Below are 18,532 nucleotides of genomic sequence, written 5' to 3' on the forward strand. Positions count from 1 at the left end.
GTAGTACCGTTTTAGATGTGATACATTCCAGTTGCTAGATAACTGTTTGCTGTTTATAACGTCGATCCTGTACAACCCCTTTCTGATGTCCTCGAGTACCTGATATGGTCCTTCCCAATTCGGTCCCAGTTTCCCTTCATTCGGATTCCGGGTATTGATGGTAATTTTTCTCAACACTAAATCCCCAGGCTTGAAATGGCGGAGTTTGGTTCTTCGATTATAATACCTTTTGATTCGTTGCTTTTGGGCGGCCATTCGGACGAGAGCAGTTTCTCGCCTTTCGTCCGATAGTTCGAGGCTTGTGTTCATAGCCTCGTTATTTGATTCTTCCGTCGAGAATTGAAATCTGGCACTGGGTTCACCAACCTCGACTAGTATTAATGCTTTGGATCCATATACTAAGGAGAATGGGGTCGCCCCCGTACTGGATTTTGATGTTGTCCGAAATGGCCATAGAACTTCGGGTAGGATTTCTCTCCATCTCCCTTTGGCATCGTTCAATCTCTTCTTTAAATTTTGAATGACGGTTTTATTCGTTGATTCGGCCTGCCCGTTCCCACTGGGGTGGCACGGCGTCAACAATATCCTTCTTATCTTGTGGTCTTCGAGGAATCTTGTTACTTTGCCGCCAACGAATTGCCTTCCATTGTCACATACTATTTTGGCGGGTATCCCGAACCGACATATGATATGGTCCCAAATAAAGTCTATAACTTCTTTCTCTCTTATTTTCTCGAACGCCTGTGCTTCAACCCATTTAGAAAAATAGTCAGTCATAAACAAAATGAATTTTGCCTTACCTGGGGTCGATGGTAGAGGGCCGACGATATCCATTCCTCATTTCATGAAAGGCCACAGGGATAGGACCGAGTGGAGTTGTTCTCCGGGCTGGTGGATCATTGGTGCGAACCTTTGACATTTATCACATTTACGAATGAATTCCTTCGTATCTTTACCCGTATCGATCCAATAATACCCTGCCCTGATTATTTTTTGGGCTAATGTGTCGGCTCCAGAGTGATTCCCGCAAGTACCCTCATGCACTTCCCGTAGGACATAATTGACATCCCCCGGACCCAAGCATACCGCCAATGGTCCGTCGAACGTTCTTCGGTACAATGTTCCGTCTGAAGCCAGAGTGAATCGAGCAGCCTTGGTTCGTAGGGTTCTGGAGTCTTTAGGGTCCAACGGGAGTTTTTCGTTTTTCAAATATTCGATATACTTGTTTCTCCAATCCCAGATTAAGCTTGTAGAATTTATTTCGGCATGTCCTTCTTCGATTACCAATCTCGAAAGTTGAACTACATTCCCCGAGCCCGTATCATCTACCTCGACCGATGACCCCAAATTTGCCAGTGCGTCGGCATCATTTTATTGTTCCCGTGGCACATGCCGTAAAGTCCATTGTTTGAAATGGCGCAAAGTGATAAGCAGTTTATCTAAATACCTCTGCATTCTACCTTCTCGAACTTCGAAAGTTCTGTTTACTTGACTTACTACCATCAAAGAGTCGCAGTTGGCTTCAATGATTTATGCTCCCAAATTTTTAGCTAGCTCGAGACCTGCAATCATGGCTTCGTACTCGGCCTCGTTGTTAGTCAACCTAATAGTTTTAATAGTGTCACGACCCCAAACTCCCTCCGTAGGATGTCGTGATGGCACCTAGTCTCTAAGACTAGGTAAGCCTATCAATGCAGAATAATAATAAATATCTGAAATAAATAAACTATAATTCAAACAATTTCAACTCCCAAAACCCGGTAGAAACAAGTCACAAGCGTCTAAGAATTTATTCTCAATGTCTCTATATGTCAAGGTCTAAATAAAATATAAGGAAGCAACATAAAATGATAGAAGGGGACTCCGGAGTCTACGGACGCTGGCAGATATACCTCGAAGTCTCCGTGCGCAAGTAACTCACTGACGTCTAGGCTGGTAAAATGTACCTGGATATGCACAAAAAGATGTGCAGAAGCGTAGTATGAGTACATCACAGCGGTACCCAGTAAGTGCCAAGCCTAATCTCGGTAGAGTAGTGACGAGGTCAGGTGAGGCCCTACTGGAATATAATAATGGCATGGTAAAATGTTTATCAATGTAGTAAAATAAAATGACATTGGAAATGAATCAAATAGTATGTCACATTTAATGACATCAAATAATTACAAATAATATCTCGTGGAATCAAAACAGAATTTCCTTCAACTTTATAAAAATCACAACAATTAATCGAAAGCAACTGTGGCCATAAATCAATATCAACAAGGGCACTCCCGAGGTACCACCTCGTAGTCCCAAATCATAAATAAATTCACAATATCTCATTTCCTTATATCACCGCGGGAGCCTTCACAATTTATTTAAAGAAAACATGTTTTTCCGAAATAGCATCCCGCGTTTTAGCCACCCTTATCACACCGCATGACTTCTAGTAGTTCCCCTACTAGCCACGCGTATCAAACCACCCTTATCTCACCGCATGCATTTCAACACCCAGACCTTATACCACCGCATTTGTATCAATATCACAATATATCACAATTTGTACCTCAAGTGCTCAAATAATTTAACTTGCCAAAATAATTCAACAACAATATTTTTTCACAATAAAGAGCTCACGGCTCATGCCAAAATAAATCATCAATAATAGTTTTTCACAATAAAGAGCTCACGGCTCATGCCAAAATAAATCATCAATAATAGTTTGCCACAATAAAGAGCTCACGGCTCATGCCAAAATAAATCATCAATAATAGTTTTCCACAATAAAGAGCTCACAGCTCGTGTCAAAATAATTCATCAATAATATTCTTCCACAATAAAGAGCTCACGGCTCCCTCACAATGAGTATAAAAATATTCAGGAGTAAATAATTTAGGAAAATAATATTTCAAAATCTTTACTACGTTGCTTCAATATCAAGTTTAAAAATGTCAAATACTTCATATTAATAATATTTAATTTAAAAAAAATCAACCTTCAAATAATGCACAGAATAAAAGAAACCAAGTTTCCACTAAACAGGTAAAACCATTAGTAAGAAAAGATCAAACAAATTTGAAGTATATATCTCACATCAATGATGAAGAATATAACAAGATAAAATAATTTAATAAATGCGCAACAGTGATATACACAATTTAAAAATATAATCTTTCGCAATTTAACCCGTGTACACACTCGTCACCTCGTGCACACGACTTTCAACACATTTCAATAATCACTTCAATACCAATCCTAGGGAAAATTTTCCCCACACAAGGTTAGACAAGTCACTTACCTCGACTTGCTCCAATTTAATCAAGTATTATGCTTTTTCCTCGATTTTCCGACTCCGATCGACTCGTATCTAGTCATAATTAATTCGATACAGTCAACAAAAATTATAGTAATCAATTTTATAAGAAAATATTACATTTTCATTAAAATCCGAAATTAGCTCAATATTTGCCTGTGGGCCCACATCTCGGAATCCGGCGAAACTTATAAAATCCGATAACCCATTCAATTACGAGTCCACCCATACCAATTTTACCAAAATCCGATAACAACTCGACCTCCAAATCTTAAATTTTCGTTTTTGGGAGATTTTGCAAAAATCTTGATTTCTTCCATTTAAATCCGAAATAAATGATGAATATGACCATGGATTTATGAAATATAATCACATTTGAATATAGAACACTTACCCAAGTTGAAGTCTTGAAGAAATCCTCAAAATCGCCCAAGAACCGTGCTCCAAAACTCCAAAACGAAATGAAGGAAATAACCATTTTTGGTCCTTAAGTTTCTGCCCCAAAAACACTATTCCGGTCGCTAAAAGTCCAATCCCGTTGCTAAAAGTGTCACATCTGGTCGCTAAAGGTGCACACTAGGACTATTTATACCAGCAGTTTTATTTCACTAAAAATGCTCTAACTCCATCATACGAACTCGGAATTCGACGATTCTTATTCTTATGAGTCACAAATAAAACTACGAACCCATTCGTTCAATCGAAACTTAATTCGGAGCTCATTTGCTCAATGTGATACCAATTTCGCTCGTTAAACAATTAACTCATATTTCGTGCTTAAAACTCAATCGCGACTTGATGAAATTAGACCAAACTTTCCAGATCACTCCTATAATTCATTATCAAAATGTTGAAAGTCTTAAAATCAAATTTCGATCTCTAGAACTAAAAATGGACTTTTGGATCATTACATGCTTATGTTGAAAACATCAAACTCTTCCTCGACAGCCTGTAGTGTATCAATCATAACTTCTTGTACTCAACTCCAACTGCCAAACGGTTTAAAGTTCTGCAAACTAGATACAAAGTACTACAACTTTTATGTTTTGCTCATCGCCCAACTCCTTATAGATTGCGAGATATAAGCTCCCAAAGACAGCCCTGTGCAGCAGAAATTTCTGGCGATGCACACTGCTGTAGCAAAAATCTGCAGTAGCAGCTTCAGTCAATCGATCATAACATTTTGTATAAATGTCCGAATGATAAATGGTTTATCATTCTGAAAACTAGAATCAAAGGGCTACAACTTTCATGTTTTGAAAATGTTCAGATTCCTTATAGATTTCGAGATATAAACTTCCAAAATCAGCTTTGCGATTGCACCGGTTGCTGTCCAAAAACAGCTTCTGCAGCAGAACAATTCTAGCAGCTCCTTTTTGTCTGAAATTCATTCCGTTAACCTTCTGAAATCCACCCGAAGCCCTCGGTACCTTAACCAAATATACCAACATGTCCCAAAATACAATATGAACTTAGTTGAGGCTTTAAACCATGCCAAACAACGCCGAAATTACAAATCGCGCATCGAATCGAATTATGAATTTTCAAATCTTCCAACTTCTATATTTTGCGTCGAAACATATCAAATCAATTCCGATTGACCTCAAATTTTTCACACAAGTCATAAATGACATAATGGATTTATAAAAAAATTCAGAATCGGATTTCGACCCCGATATCAAAAAGTCAACCCCTCGGTCAAACTTTTCAAAAATTCAACTTTCGGCATTTCAAGTTTAATTCTACTACGGACTTCCAAATAAAATTCTGATCACGCTCCTAAGCCCAATATCACCATACGGAGCTGTTAGAATCATCAAAATTCTATTCCGGGGTCGTTTGCACATAATTTGATATCTGGTCACTATTTGAACTTAAACTTTTAATTTTTCATCAAAATTCCATATCTCTAGCTAGGTACCTCGGAATTTGATTTCGGGCATACGCCTAAGTCCCAAATCACGATACAGACCTACCAAAATTGTCAAAATACTGATCCGAGTCTGTTTGCTCAAACTGTTGACCAAAGTCAACTCGATTGAGTTTTAAAGCTCTAATTCACATTTTAATTCATTTTTCACCTGAAAACTTTCCGAAATATTTTTACGGACTGCACGCTCAAGTCGAGTAATGGTAAATAGTGCTTAGATCATATAATTAATTATTAAATTTAAAGATAATATTTTGGGTCATCACAAATAGATTGTCTAATAATGCCACCCGTGGGTGGTTTCAAAACTATGCCCAGCCCGGACTCCTTTACGTTTGAAGCCCTATCCGTAAAAAGGATCCATACCCCCGATGATGTACCTAATTTCAACAGTTCTTTTTCGGCTTCGGGTACGAGGGCTGGTGTGAAATCGGCCACGACGTCTGCTAGGACTTGCGACTTAATGGCCGTGCGGGGTCGATATTCTATATCGTACCCACTGAGTTCGACGGCCCATTTGGCTAGTCGGCTTGATAACTCGGTTTTGTGCAAAATATTACGAAGCGGGTAAGTAGACAATACGAATATGGGGTGACATTAGAAGTATGGCCTTAACTTCCTTGAGGCGCTTATCAATGCAAGCGCCAACCTTTCTAGGAGCGGATATCTAGTTTCCGCCTCTCCTAAGGTTCAACTTGTATAATAAACTGGAAATTGCGTACCTTGCTCTTCTCGAACCAGGACACTGCTTACGGAGACTTCCGATACTGCCAAGTACAAACAAAGTTTCTCATCGATTTTTGGAGTGTGAAGCAGTGGTGCGCTTGATAGATATCGTTTTAGTCCTTCTAATGCTTGTTGGCACTCCGGGGTCCAGGAAAAATCGTTCTTCTTTTTTAGTAGAGAAAAAAATTTATGACTTCGATCGGACGATCTCGATATGAATCGGCTTAGGGCGGCGATCCGACCCGTTAGTCTTTGCACGGCTTTCACGCTGTCTACGACGGTGATGTCTTCGACGACCCTGATTTTATTGGGGTTAATCTCTATTCCTCGATGTGATACCATGAAGCCGAGGAACTTGCCCGAACCGACCCCGAAGGCACATTTTTGGGGGTTGAGCTTCATTTTGTATTTCCTGAGAATCTCAAACGTTTCCTGCAAATGAATTAAATGGTCCTCTGCGCGCAGGGATTTGGCTAACATGTCATCAATATAAACCTCCATTGATCTTTCTATTTGTTCTTCGAACATTTTATTCACTAGGCATTGGTACGTAGCCCCACGGTTTTTTAGCCCGAAGGGCATCACATTATAACAATACGTTCCATATTTGGTGACAAATGAGGTTTTTTCCTGGTCCTCCGGGTTCATCTGTATTTGATTATACCCGGAGTAGGCATCGAGAAAAGTGAGGATCTCGTGGTCGGCCGTGGCATAGATCATGTGATCGATGTTGGGCAACGGAAAAGAATCTTTGGGGCATGCTTTGTTCAAATCCTTATAGTCTACACACATTCTAAGTTTGTCCCCTTTTTTAGGGACTACAACTACGTTGGCTAACCATTCGGGATATTTTACCTCCCGAATGGACCCTATTTTGAGAAGTTTGGTTACCTCGTCCTTTATGAAGGCGTTCTTTTTATCGGACTGAGGTCTTCTTTATTGCTTCACCGATCTTAACCTATGGTCCAAACTTAGTTAATGCATCGTTATGTCCGGCGGGATCACTGTTATATCTAAATGGGACCAGGCGAAACAATCAATGTTATTGATAAGAAATTGAACGAGTTTTTTCCTGAGTTTGGGGCTCAACCCTGTTCCCAAGTATACCTTGTGCTCGGGCCGGCGCTCGATTAATATGACTTGCTCTAGCTCCTCGATCATCGATTTTGTGGCATCAGAGTCATCGGGAATTACGAAAGATCGAGGGACCCTTTGGTCCCCATCTTCTCCGACTTTCCGGTTGTCTGGCTGGGTTGAAGCCACTGTCTATGATTGCTATCTGGTGTCCCGTTCTCCTTCTGGGCCCGATCCTTTTACCGGCGAAAGTGAGGACATTGGTTTGGCTTCGTCGACGGCGAACATTTCTTTTGCGGCTGGTTGCTCTCCGTATACCGTTTTGACATATCCCGACGCCGAAAATTTGAGGACCTGGTGTAGAGTCGAAGGCACGGCTCTCATGTTGTGGATCCATGGTCTTCCGAAAAGGGCGTTATACCTCATATCGCCTTCGATCACATGAAACTTTGTTTCCTGGACAGTTCCGACCACGTTTATTGGTAAGGCTATCTCCCCTTTAGTGGTTTTGCATGCCATATTGAACCTGTTTAGGACCAGAGTTACAGGTACGATCCGATCCTGCAGGCCGAGTTGCTCTACTACCTTCAATCGGATGTTATTGGTTGAGCTACCTAGATCGATCAACACACGCTTAATTTTAGTTTTATTTATGAGTACGGATATTACCAGTGCGTCATTGTGAGGTTGGACGACCCCTTCTGCATCTTCATCCCCGAAAGATAAAGTCCCCATGGGTACGTAGTCTTGAGTCCGAGATCATTTTTCCCTCACCATCGATGTTTTAGTGCGCTTAAGCATCGGTCCCCGGGGGGTATCGGTGCCGCCGATGATCATGTGGATAATGTGTTGCGGTTCTTCTTGCTCGTTCTGCTTGCTGAAATCCCTACTTCTAAAATGGCTCTTTGCCCTATCACTCAGAAACTCCCGAAGATGCCCTTTGTTAAATAGGCGAGCTATTTCCTCTCTTAGTTGCTTGCAATCTTCCGTTCTGTAGCCATGGGTACCATGATATTCACACGTTTGATTGGGATTTCTATGGGCAGAATTGCTTTGCATTGGTCGAGGCCATTTAGTGTCTTCGATGCGTCCGATGGCCGATACGAGAGCGAATGTGCCAACGCTGAAGTTATATTCTGATAATCGAGGTGCTTCTATAGGCTCGGCATATTTGTTGATGCCGCTCTTACTCATAAGCCCCCGAGAATTTTGTCCCCGATCAATTCTTTGACTGTTCCTAACTGCGCTGCGTGTTGAACCATTGTTTACTCGATCGGTGACGTACGGTCGATATCGGTCTCTGTTTGACCTTTGCTCTTTGTCGATCTGCTTTTGATTAATAATTGTCTTGTTCTGATGAACAGGCCCATACGGAGCTCCCAACTGGTCATCTTCGACCCTAATTTTCGATTGATATCGGTTGTGCACATCTGCCCAAGTTACCATCGGATACTCGATCAAATTTTGCTTCAGCCGATGTGATGCTGTCGAACTTAGCTCGTTCAACCCTTGGGTGAAAGATTGTACGGCCCAGTCGTCGGTGACCGGGGGTAATTCCATGCGTTCCATTTGAAATCGGGATACGAATTCCCTCAGCATCTCTACCTGTCTTTGCTTTACTTTGAAGAGGTCTGATTTTCTCGTTGCAACCTTTATGGCTCCAACATGCGCTTTTACGAACGAATCTGCTAACACGGCAAAAGAATTGATGGAATTTGGTGGTAAATTGTGGTACCAAATCATAGCCCCTTTCGAGAGGGTCTCCCCGAACTTTTTCAATAGCACGGATTCGATCTCATCATCTTCCAAATCGTTGCCTTTTATGGCACACGTGTAAGAGGTGACATGTTCGTTAGGATCGATCGTACCATTATATTTGGGAATTTCTGGCATACGGAACTTTTTGGGGATTGGCTTCGGTGTCGCACTCGATGGAAAAGGCTTTTGTATGAATTTTTTTGAATCGAGCCCTTCTATCATTGGTGGAGCCCCCGGGATTTGATCGACCCTGGCATTATACGTTTCCACCCTCTTGTCGTTGGCTTTGACTCGTTTTGTGAGTTCCTCGAGCAATTTAGTAATTCTGGGAGTAGTCCCCAATTCCTGCTCGTTAGATTTTACTATGGCAGGCTCTATTCTGGGGGTGACCTCTCGAAGTAACCCCTGCCGGATCTCGCGAAGTGGATTGGAAACCGACCTGCTTTGTGCTTGAGTTTGGCTCTGTAGCCGAGCTATCGCTAATTGCTGGACTTGCAACATCTCGAAGATCATGCGTAAGCTGGCCCCGATCTCCTCTGGGTTTTGGGTGTCTTGGGCTACGGATCGAGCACTGCCCTGAATGCCTCTTTCCAGTTCGGAACGCTGGTTTGCTTTCAAAGAAATTTGTGAATTGACATCTAGTGGTATTTCGACTCGAATCTCAGGTAGCGCCAAGTTGTTGGTTTCATCTTGAAGGCCAGCTTCGTAATCGGTCAATAAAGCCATCCGGTCGGTGGCTATTCGTAGCCGAACCTGAATTGAAGGTGTTTTCGGAAATAAGTGACCACTGTTATCCTCGGCCCCACGGTGGGCGCCAAACTGTTTACCGAAAAATTGGATATAGTTGAATTTATACGCAGTTCCGAAGATATGTGGTACAACTTAATACAAAATGCTAAAAGGATGAATATAGGTTAGAGAAAACGTAATCCAGGCGAATCAATTATGAACAGTGGATTTAGGATTTAACAAAATAGAATCAATCTAAGAAACTAAAAAGATCACTCTTCCTTATAGAGGAAAATAATACAGTTTTTGATAATCTCCGTCTCCAAAAAGATGCCTCCCAAGAATGATAAAACAAGCCCTTTTATAGTGAAAAGGGTTTGGCTCAAAGTATAATAAGATAAACATTCAGTGGGAGACCCATGATAAATCAGCTTTTCCATAATTTCTGCCACGATTCCCTTTAGTGGGATTACAACGGCTTTTGTGTCCGAGCTCGATCTTGCTTAGAATCCTCGATTTTGGTTCGAGCTTGACTTCGGCTCGAACTCGTAATCTTGGCTCGAGCCCGATCCTGGTTCGAGCCCTCAGATGGATTCCAGGTCGACGTAGGTTGGTTTTTGGATTATCAGCACGATAGATCTACCCGCGCCATGGTTCGACTCTTGTTCGAGTTTGATTATGATATCGATCTCAACACGGACCGGCCTCTCCGGGCTCTAGGTTAGTTCGTTCTCCCCTTCAAGATCTTAATTCGATACACCACCCTTCGAACCGTACCGGACATGCCAAGGCTGAAATCCATTTCGACCGTATACACACCCTTCTTAGCTCTTAAATTGTCGATATTGTTTTTATTATTTTCATTATTATAAGTAGTCTATTTTGCATAAGGCATGTCCTTTTCGGAGCAAAAAGGATGCGAGAAACACAAAAAAGAAAAAAGAAAAAAAGTAAAGTTCAATGTATTGTGGTAAGTGTAGTGGATGTCACATTTTAGTGGCGCAAATAGAAATGCTAATTAGCTGTATGCAAGGAAATTAGGGAATAAAGTTAATGAACGCGTTATTTGGGCCCTAAAGTTTGGGAGTTTTTGGCTCTCATTAATCACAAATCCCTTAAATTAATTGTCGTTAATGCATGTATTAGTGAGACATAAGCATTTGCGTGGACATCGAGTACTGTGACCATATCTTAGTTTTGAGTTCAACAAAATAGCCAAAGCTAAAAAGATAAATATTAAAATGTCAGTAGTAGTAAAATAATACTTCATACTATTATATTGTGCGCGCGAAAAAAGAATCATGAAATGGTCAAAAGATGTCTGATTGCGAGTTCAGATTTTCTTTTAATAAAATTGGGCCCAGACCATTTCACATGGGCCACGAGATTTTACTTATCATTATCAGTTGTAATCGTAGTTAGTTAGTTTTGTAAAAAATATATTAAATTAGCACTTAGCTGTAGTAGGACCCAGTCTCTTCTTAATTCAAAAAGCTTTGACCAAGTATTTAATGTTCAAAAATTTCATTTGATTGAAACATTTCGATACGTCGAAAAGTTTCAGGTCAAATAGAAAAGTATTGTTTTCTTTTCTTGCTCAGATTAAAAGCATAGATTGTTAATTTAAGTCGCAGAGAGATAAATTTTGTAACAAATAGAACAGAGAATAAGATTGAAATGTAAGAAAAACTAAAAATAAACGTCATTTTTGATTTGCTTATATTGAAACATATCTGTTTCTTTCTGGAGAGATAACATGGTTATTCTCTTTTTAATTTAGTAACCGCAAGATTCAGCTTCTAAATTTGATAAATAAAAAAAAATAGAATTTCCAAACTCAAGAAGTGAATATGAGAAGACTGAAAAGTCATAAGAATAAGTTTCTAAGTATTATTGTTATGACGTTAATACGTGAAAGATCTTTCTCTGCTTTGATAAACAAAAACAAATTTAACTCGTGATTGGTAGAAAAAAATTATCATTTACACATAAATTTTAAAAAATAGAGTTTGGATATCAACCGATGTAAATTACTCATAGTCGTAAACTTTAATTCGTTAGAAGAACCATAATTTATTCGTAGAGTACCACTTATTTGGCTAGTTGTCCAAAATTAGGTTACCAGAATATATTGATAACTGACTTATACCTGTTCTATTGTCTGAAATATTATGCTAATGTAGATATTAGCTCGTGATGGCTGATAAGTTGGAATTTGGAACATTTTAATTTGTAACGGAGAGTGGTGTTGGTTTATATATTGCAAAATTCGTTAGGTGAACATAACTCGCATGTAATTTCCAATTTTTTAGCAATCTAAAGAACAAAATGAAGATCTTTCCAACATTTATAATTAGTTACTTTACAGTGTTTGGCTATGGACAATACCACATGAGGTGACACTAATTGTCTAGAGAAACAAGTAGTCAGTGGTTCACTACTTACTAAAAAATCGACTACTAATAAAAAGTTTTTTGTTAATTGCAAAGAGCCAGTGAGACGGTTAAAATTCGTCTACTTTTACCTAAGCTTATGATTTTGAACTATACGAATGAAAAACGTTTTTTACTCACCTCAATAAGTTTATTCGTTACAAATGAAAAGTAATTGGACCAATGAATTTCAGATACCGAATGCTAAAAGAAAAAAAGTGTCTGGTAAACAACGTCCAACTAGATTTTATAAGTTAAATTTTTTCATTATTATTTACAATGTACTATTATTATTAATTGTTTCTTGATATTGGTGGTTATTCTTTCTTATTATCTGTATCTGAGTTTTACGTCTTTGCAGAATTTCAGCTAGGTTTCAGCAAAAGTTTACAAGCTGCATGAGTTGAAATAATCAAATATATTTGCAATGATTTTTAGTGCTTGGTTGGTTGGTTCTTATTCCTTTTTTTCCCCACTGTTGTTAAATATAAAAATCACCTGCTGGTTGAAAAATAAAACTTAAGATCCTTGTCCTTTCAAGTTGAACGACTGCCAAATACGAAAACGAACAAATACTTTTAATGATTACATACATCGAAAAAATTATTGAACTCTAACATTAAAATGTCACATGAAATTTACAAGATTAGAGTTTCCTCATGGTGTTTCGAGCAAAAAATTATTAGTCCCGCCAATATTGCTGTATTTGTAAATAATAATTCTGCAAAAATAAGTTAACGTAATGAAACAGTAATTAATTCGAGCCCACTGAATTCACAGCATTTCCTTAAGGAATTTAATCCCCTCCTAGTACCCAAGGTAATGGATTATTTCCTCCCAGGATAGAACGAATCACACACTGGTGTAGCGGTACTTCAAACCCCAGTGTTTCAGCGAACACAAAGTTCAGTAGCAAATCACACTTACAGTTGCTTTGTTTGAAGTTAAAACAATGCAGAACAAAGGAGTAGAAACTCAGAAAATCGTATGAAAATGCTGAGAGGAAGGAGTGCAATGTATAGCCAAATATGTTGAGCGATTTTCAGTTTGTTGGTCTTGTGTATTGTGTGTGTCTTTCTTCAACAGTTGCTGCACATATATATAGCAACCAGTGTTGAAGAAGACCAATCGTCCACCCTCCATGGTGGAGCAAGCACATTCATGGTGGGAAGAGCATTAGGCGGCTGCCAAATGGTCAATACACGGATTGAAAAATATCCGTTACAAATGCGGATAATCTTACGTTAATATTTGTCCGAAGCCGAAGCCGAGCCGAGCGAGCGACGACGACGCGAGACTTGCTTTCTTCTTAACTCTTTAAGAGTTACAAGAAGAGCAATTATATATATACCCACCAAAAATCTTTTCCTCTTCCAATATGGGACAATGTCTCATTGTCAAGAGGGGAAAACTTAAAATTTTACTCAAAATTTTATTTTCCCTCCATTTCTCATTCACCCTCATTTTAAGACTATTTCATCTTAAAAACAAAACCTCAACAAAAATTACATCCAAATATACATTCATTCATTGCACTTCTAATTATTTATCGCTTAAACATATAGTTTGAAGTTCCATAATAATCAATCACCTAGTTTGTGGTAGTTATTAATTCGTAAAATTTCCTTATTTTTTCTTATTGATTATCGCAACGATTCGATTCTTTGTTTGGAACTGTGGACGCAGAAAGTACATTACCCAATTATTTTTTGTATAATAATACAAGTTCTAGATAAAAAGTAAATAAGTGAAAACTATTAAGAAATATATATTTTTTCTCGCTCTGAAAATTAATAGCCGATAAAATATATTTTTTATTTATGTATTTATTTATATTATATACATATAACATACATATTTTATATATTTTTTGACTAGCGAATAAATTTAATTTCGGGCAATCGATCAATTTTGTATTTTACTTAATTAATTAGTCGTTGAGTGCATCTTTTCATCCATTTTTCCTCCTTCCATTTCTAGGGCAAGCGATTGTATTACTCATCGTGTCCCACTTTATGGTGAATCAATTTTTTTATTTACTAAATCTGTTTGAACGTTATCTAAGTGGTTTGATCAATAAAAGATACTCACTCCGTTCACTTTTACTTAGTAGCTAAATTAAAAATAATTTTTTATTTTTACTTGTCACTTTATGCATATTAAGAGAAGACAATTTTTTTTTCTGTTATACCCACAATATTTATTACTCATTTAAAATTATTTTTTCAGATTCAATAAAATATACATCAATTAATATGGGTATCACGATAAATTATGCACTTCATTTATTATTTCTTAAGGAACGTGAAAAGTCAAAATATGTCAAGTAAAAGTGAACGGAGTGAGTACAATGACTCTTACGTCTAATTTTTAATTATTCAAACTTTATTGCAAGGAACTTAATAAATAAATATTTCAGTTCATACAGAAAATTAGATATTACCTAGAAAAGAGGATTAAATAAAGTTAACAATGATTTCTTCCATTATTCACTGGGAATTTGAATAACCGAATTTAATATTTTATTTTAGTTGTTTTCCACAAATTCCTTTTCTGGTGAGCAAACCACGCGCTATACGTAACTTGGTCAAAGCGAAATATCCTTAGATTAGTTTCTACGCGGAAAATTACCGTTCAAAATATCTCTAAATCTTACCCTATCATTTAATTAATCAAGCCTGTCACCCAATTTCATAGTATTAAATACTCCACAATAACATTAAGTAAAGTAAGAAACCGGTATTAAAGTAAGAGGAACAGCAGGGAATCCATTCACTCACTAAAAAAAAGCGCGTGAAGATAAAGAGGTATCCTCACATCACTTCCCACAATGGGCCAAGACTGAGAAGCAGCAATATTGCTTTTATGATTTATCCCTTTTATTATTCACATTCATTTTCCAGTAGTCTTATTCACACTGTCACTCTCACAAAGCAGTACTCAGTCTTCCTCTCTTTCCTCTTTAACCTCCTTTTTCTTCTCAACTTCCAGCTTCTACACTCACTCTTTCAGTTTTTTTTCTCACTCTATAATCTCTGCTAAATATTTAATCTATGGCTACCCTTATGTCTCAGTATTGTTATTTCAACCTCTGAAAATTGCATTCCGGTTGTTTAGTAGAAGAAGAGAGAAAAGAAGTATTGAGGTTTTGGGTTTTTTTTCCCTCGTAAAATGGAGAGAAAACAAGGGTTCTTCTCGGCGTTAAAGGAAGAAGTGGTGCGTGGGTTATCTCCGGGGCGGTCAAGAGCGAAGAGTCCGGCAAGAAGCGGGTCGCCCATTACGAGTTTGCTACGGAGGAAGAAGAATACTAATAATAGCAGTAGTAGTAGTAGTCATTACGTGGCGAATTCTGAGGCGTTGATCTCGAGATCAGGGAGCTTGAGGCCGTTAGGGGAGACGTTAACACCGTTAATGGAAGGTCCGGATCCGGACGGCGGAGAACTCGGGGATTCGAAGCGGGTCGGGTCGGGTTTAGGACATTGGATGAAAGGGCAGCTTTCTAGGACTCCCTCGGTGGCGTCGAGTGCGTACGCTAAGAGGTCTGATCTGAGAATGTTGCTTGGTGTCATGGGTGCTCCTCTCGCGCCGGTGCACGTTAGCACCAGTGACCCCTTGCCTCATCTTAGCATCAAAGATACACCCATCGTAAGTCTTATTTTTTTAATCCTTCTCTTCTATACGTCATTTTGATTTTTAGTTAGCTGAGCTGAAATTATTAGGTGGACTTGTTCCCTTTTTTTGTTGTAATTTATATTTTAAGAAGTTAGTTAGTAGTGATGTACTAACTGGTCCCTCTTGAATATATGATTTTAAGTCGATGTTTACTTAATTATGACTGATACAACTACTTTAATGCTGTTTAATTGCTTTGGTATTTTAAGTTTACTGGTCATATGACCCATTGGTTTCACATGGCAAGCAATGGGGTGATGTGTTAACGGGTCCCCTTTGGTTGCACATTCTAGTTGTTTAGTTTTCAAATGTAGTGAGATAGCTAAAGAATTTTGTGTTAAGTGGGGTATGTGTTTAATGTTTTTCTACCCTTTCTATTTTCTTAAGGAATATTTATTTAAGTGTAGAAGGTGTAGAAGAGGGTCTAATTTTTTTGTGGCTGTTTTTTTGAGTTGCTCACTAATTATTGTGCTGAAAACTTGGCTGATCCTCTTTATTGTAATTTTGCAGGAAACTTCATCAGCGCAGTATATATTGCAGCAATATACTGCTGCATCAGGAGGGCAAAAGCTCCAGAATTCAATCAAGAATGCGTATGCCATGGGGAAACTGAAGATGTTAGCTTCCGAATTTGAAACCCCAACAAAGGTGGTTAAGAATAGGAATTCTGCTAGAGCTGCTGAGTCAGGTGGATTTGTCCTCTGGCAAATGAATCCCGACATGTGGTATGTGGAGCTTGCTGTTGGTGGAAGCAAGGTTCATGCCGGCTGCAATGGCAAGCTTGTCTGGAGACATACACCTTGGCTTGGAGCTCATACTGCCAAAGGGCCTGTTCGGCCACTGCGACGAGCACTTCAGGTGAAAACATGTCCAATATTATACTTCACAATGTAGCCTTGGATTTGGGAATTTTACTTTTTTACTGTAAGATTTCATCTTTACTTAGTCTCAGAATTGTATCTTACTGTTTACAGGGTCTTGATCCAAGATCTACTGCTAGTATGTTCGCTAACGCAAGATGCATTGGAGAGAAGAAGATCAATGGGGAGGACTGCTTCATTCTGAAGCTCTGTGCTGATCCTCACACGTTGAAGGCCAGAAGTGAAGGACCAGCGGAGATCATAAGGCACGTCTTGTTTGGCTACTTCAGCCAGAAGACTGGCCTTCTTGTTCACATTGAGGATTCACATCTCACCAGGATCCAATCTAACGGAGGAGATGCAGTTTACTGGGAGACAACTATCAACTCGTTCTTAGATGATTACCGCCCTGTTGAAGGAATCATGATTGCCCATTCTGGGCGTTCTGTAGTCACACTCTTCCGTTTTGGGGAGATGGCTATGAGTCATACAAAAACTAGGATGGAAGAAGCTTGGACAATAGAAGAGGTTGCGTTTAATGTCCCAGGATTATCCATGGACTGCTTTATCCCACCAGCTGATCTGAGATCAGGGTCTATAAGCGAAGCCTGTGAGCTCCCTCAAGATGAAAGGGGAAAAAGTGCAATTTCACTTGCCCATCACCGCGCTAAGGTTGCGGCGCTGGAGAAAACTCATGATGGCAGCATGGATAACATGGTGTGGAAGGTGGAAATCTAACCTACTAGGAACAAACGCTGGTCAATTGTTTATATGGAAAGAGGGTTCTCTGATTGACTAACACACTAGAAGTTACTTAGATGCTAATTAATTGAGTCATAAATAGTTGGTTGCGTACATCTTTATCTGTAAACAGAGCATAATGATTCCCAGGTTCTTCCTGAGCCTGGACGAATTTTTATACTCTTGAAAACAGAATCCAACAGAAGCGTTGGAGCTCAATTTTCCTGGTGAGGAATGGAGCAACTGGAGGTTAATTTTTAGTTTACCTTCCATAAATCTAGGTCGGGAAACTTTGCATGAGCCGAGTCATTGACCATTTTAGGTGATCATAGTTTTTTCTCTCAGCCTACTGTATATGGCTGTGATAGTTAGAGCACTGCTAGATTGGATTGACAGCAGTCTTAGTTTTTTTCATTTTTATCACTTTCATTTGACATGTTCCTTTTCTTTTTTTAGTTTTGGAAGTTGTTTGTTTGTGTGTCAGGAGAATGGGATTTTTCCGGAGTTTAGGGTAAAGTCAAAGTAGTTAAGGTAAGCAGATGAAGAAAGTTGTAAATTTGTTTGAATCTGCTGTTAACCAGATTGGATCTTGTTTGTTGGTTTCAGATACTACTCTCAGTATTTTGTTGGTTTGGTAAATACACAGCCAAGAAAATAAAAACAGAATCTTTGCCCATCTGGTGTGGAATACCTGCAAATGCATAGATAAGCATATCTCTCAGTTAATCTCTTTTGGTTTTATCTGAAATCATGTACTTTCTTCGTGACATAATGCTGATGCCTTGCACTTGTATGCCTATAAATTGTTTTTGAGAAGTTGGTTTCTGATTCTTTTGAAAGAAGACCATCTAGGTTAGCTGGAGTTCCACCATCTTAGCCAATAAAAGACAGGTCGGTGCGCAAAGCTTATTATACACGTGAGATTTGGAAAAGAGCTAGATCACATAAAGTTTATTGTATGCTGTCTTATTTCGCATTTTTACAAGTAACTTTGTTTTAACACATTGAATTGAAAACAAAAACAGAAAGGAAGAAAGTAAAAGATGCCAAGAGGTGTTGATAGGTCTTTGGTAAAGTTGAGCTTGCATTCAGTTGGAGGAGCATGAGAGAGACAGGGTAAAAAACAGAACTTTACCAACCCATGTGATATCCTCATCACTTCCCACCTATATTTCCTTTTCTCCTAGTACTGGAGTATTATCTTCTCCTTTGTTCAGGTGCTTTGTTCCCCCATAGTAACACCCTTCCTTTTTTTACAGATAAGCCATGCCCCCCTTCACCTGCCATTTTCACTTTCATCAACTTCGATGTTGTA

The 18,532-nt window shown here is 38.8% G+C and overlaps 1 protein-coding gene across 1 annotated transcript; it reads left to right on the top strand.

Moving 5' to 3' along the window:
• The first annotated feature begins 14,926 nt into the window (after positions 1 to 14,926).
• Positions 14,927 to 17,822, top strand: LOC104091382 (uncharacterized). The gene is made up of 3 exons (XM_009596710.4): positions 14,927 to 15,589; positions 16,127 to 16,474; positions 16,591 to 17,822. Exons 1-3 carry the CDS (start codon positions 15,116 to 15,118, stop codon positions 17,212 to 17,214), a joined length of 1,446 nt encoding a protein of 481 aa, XP_009595005.1. The 5' UTR covers positions 14,927 to 15,115; the 3' UTR covers positions 17,215 to 17,822.
• The last annotated feature ends 710 nt before the right edge of the window (positions 17,823 to 18,532 follow it).

The sequence above is a fragment of the Nicotiana tomentosiformis genome, chromosome 1, assembly GCF_000390325.3.
Source record: "Nicotiana tomentosiformis chromosome 1, ASM39032v3, whole genome shotgun sequence".
In the NCBI taxonomy this organism is placed as follows: domain Eukaryota; kingdom Viridiplantae; phylum Streptophyta; class Magnoliopsida; order Solanales; family Solanaceae; genus Nicotiana; species Nicotiana tomentosiformis.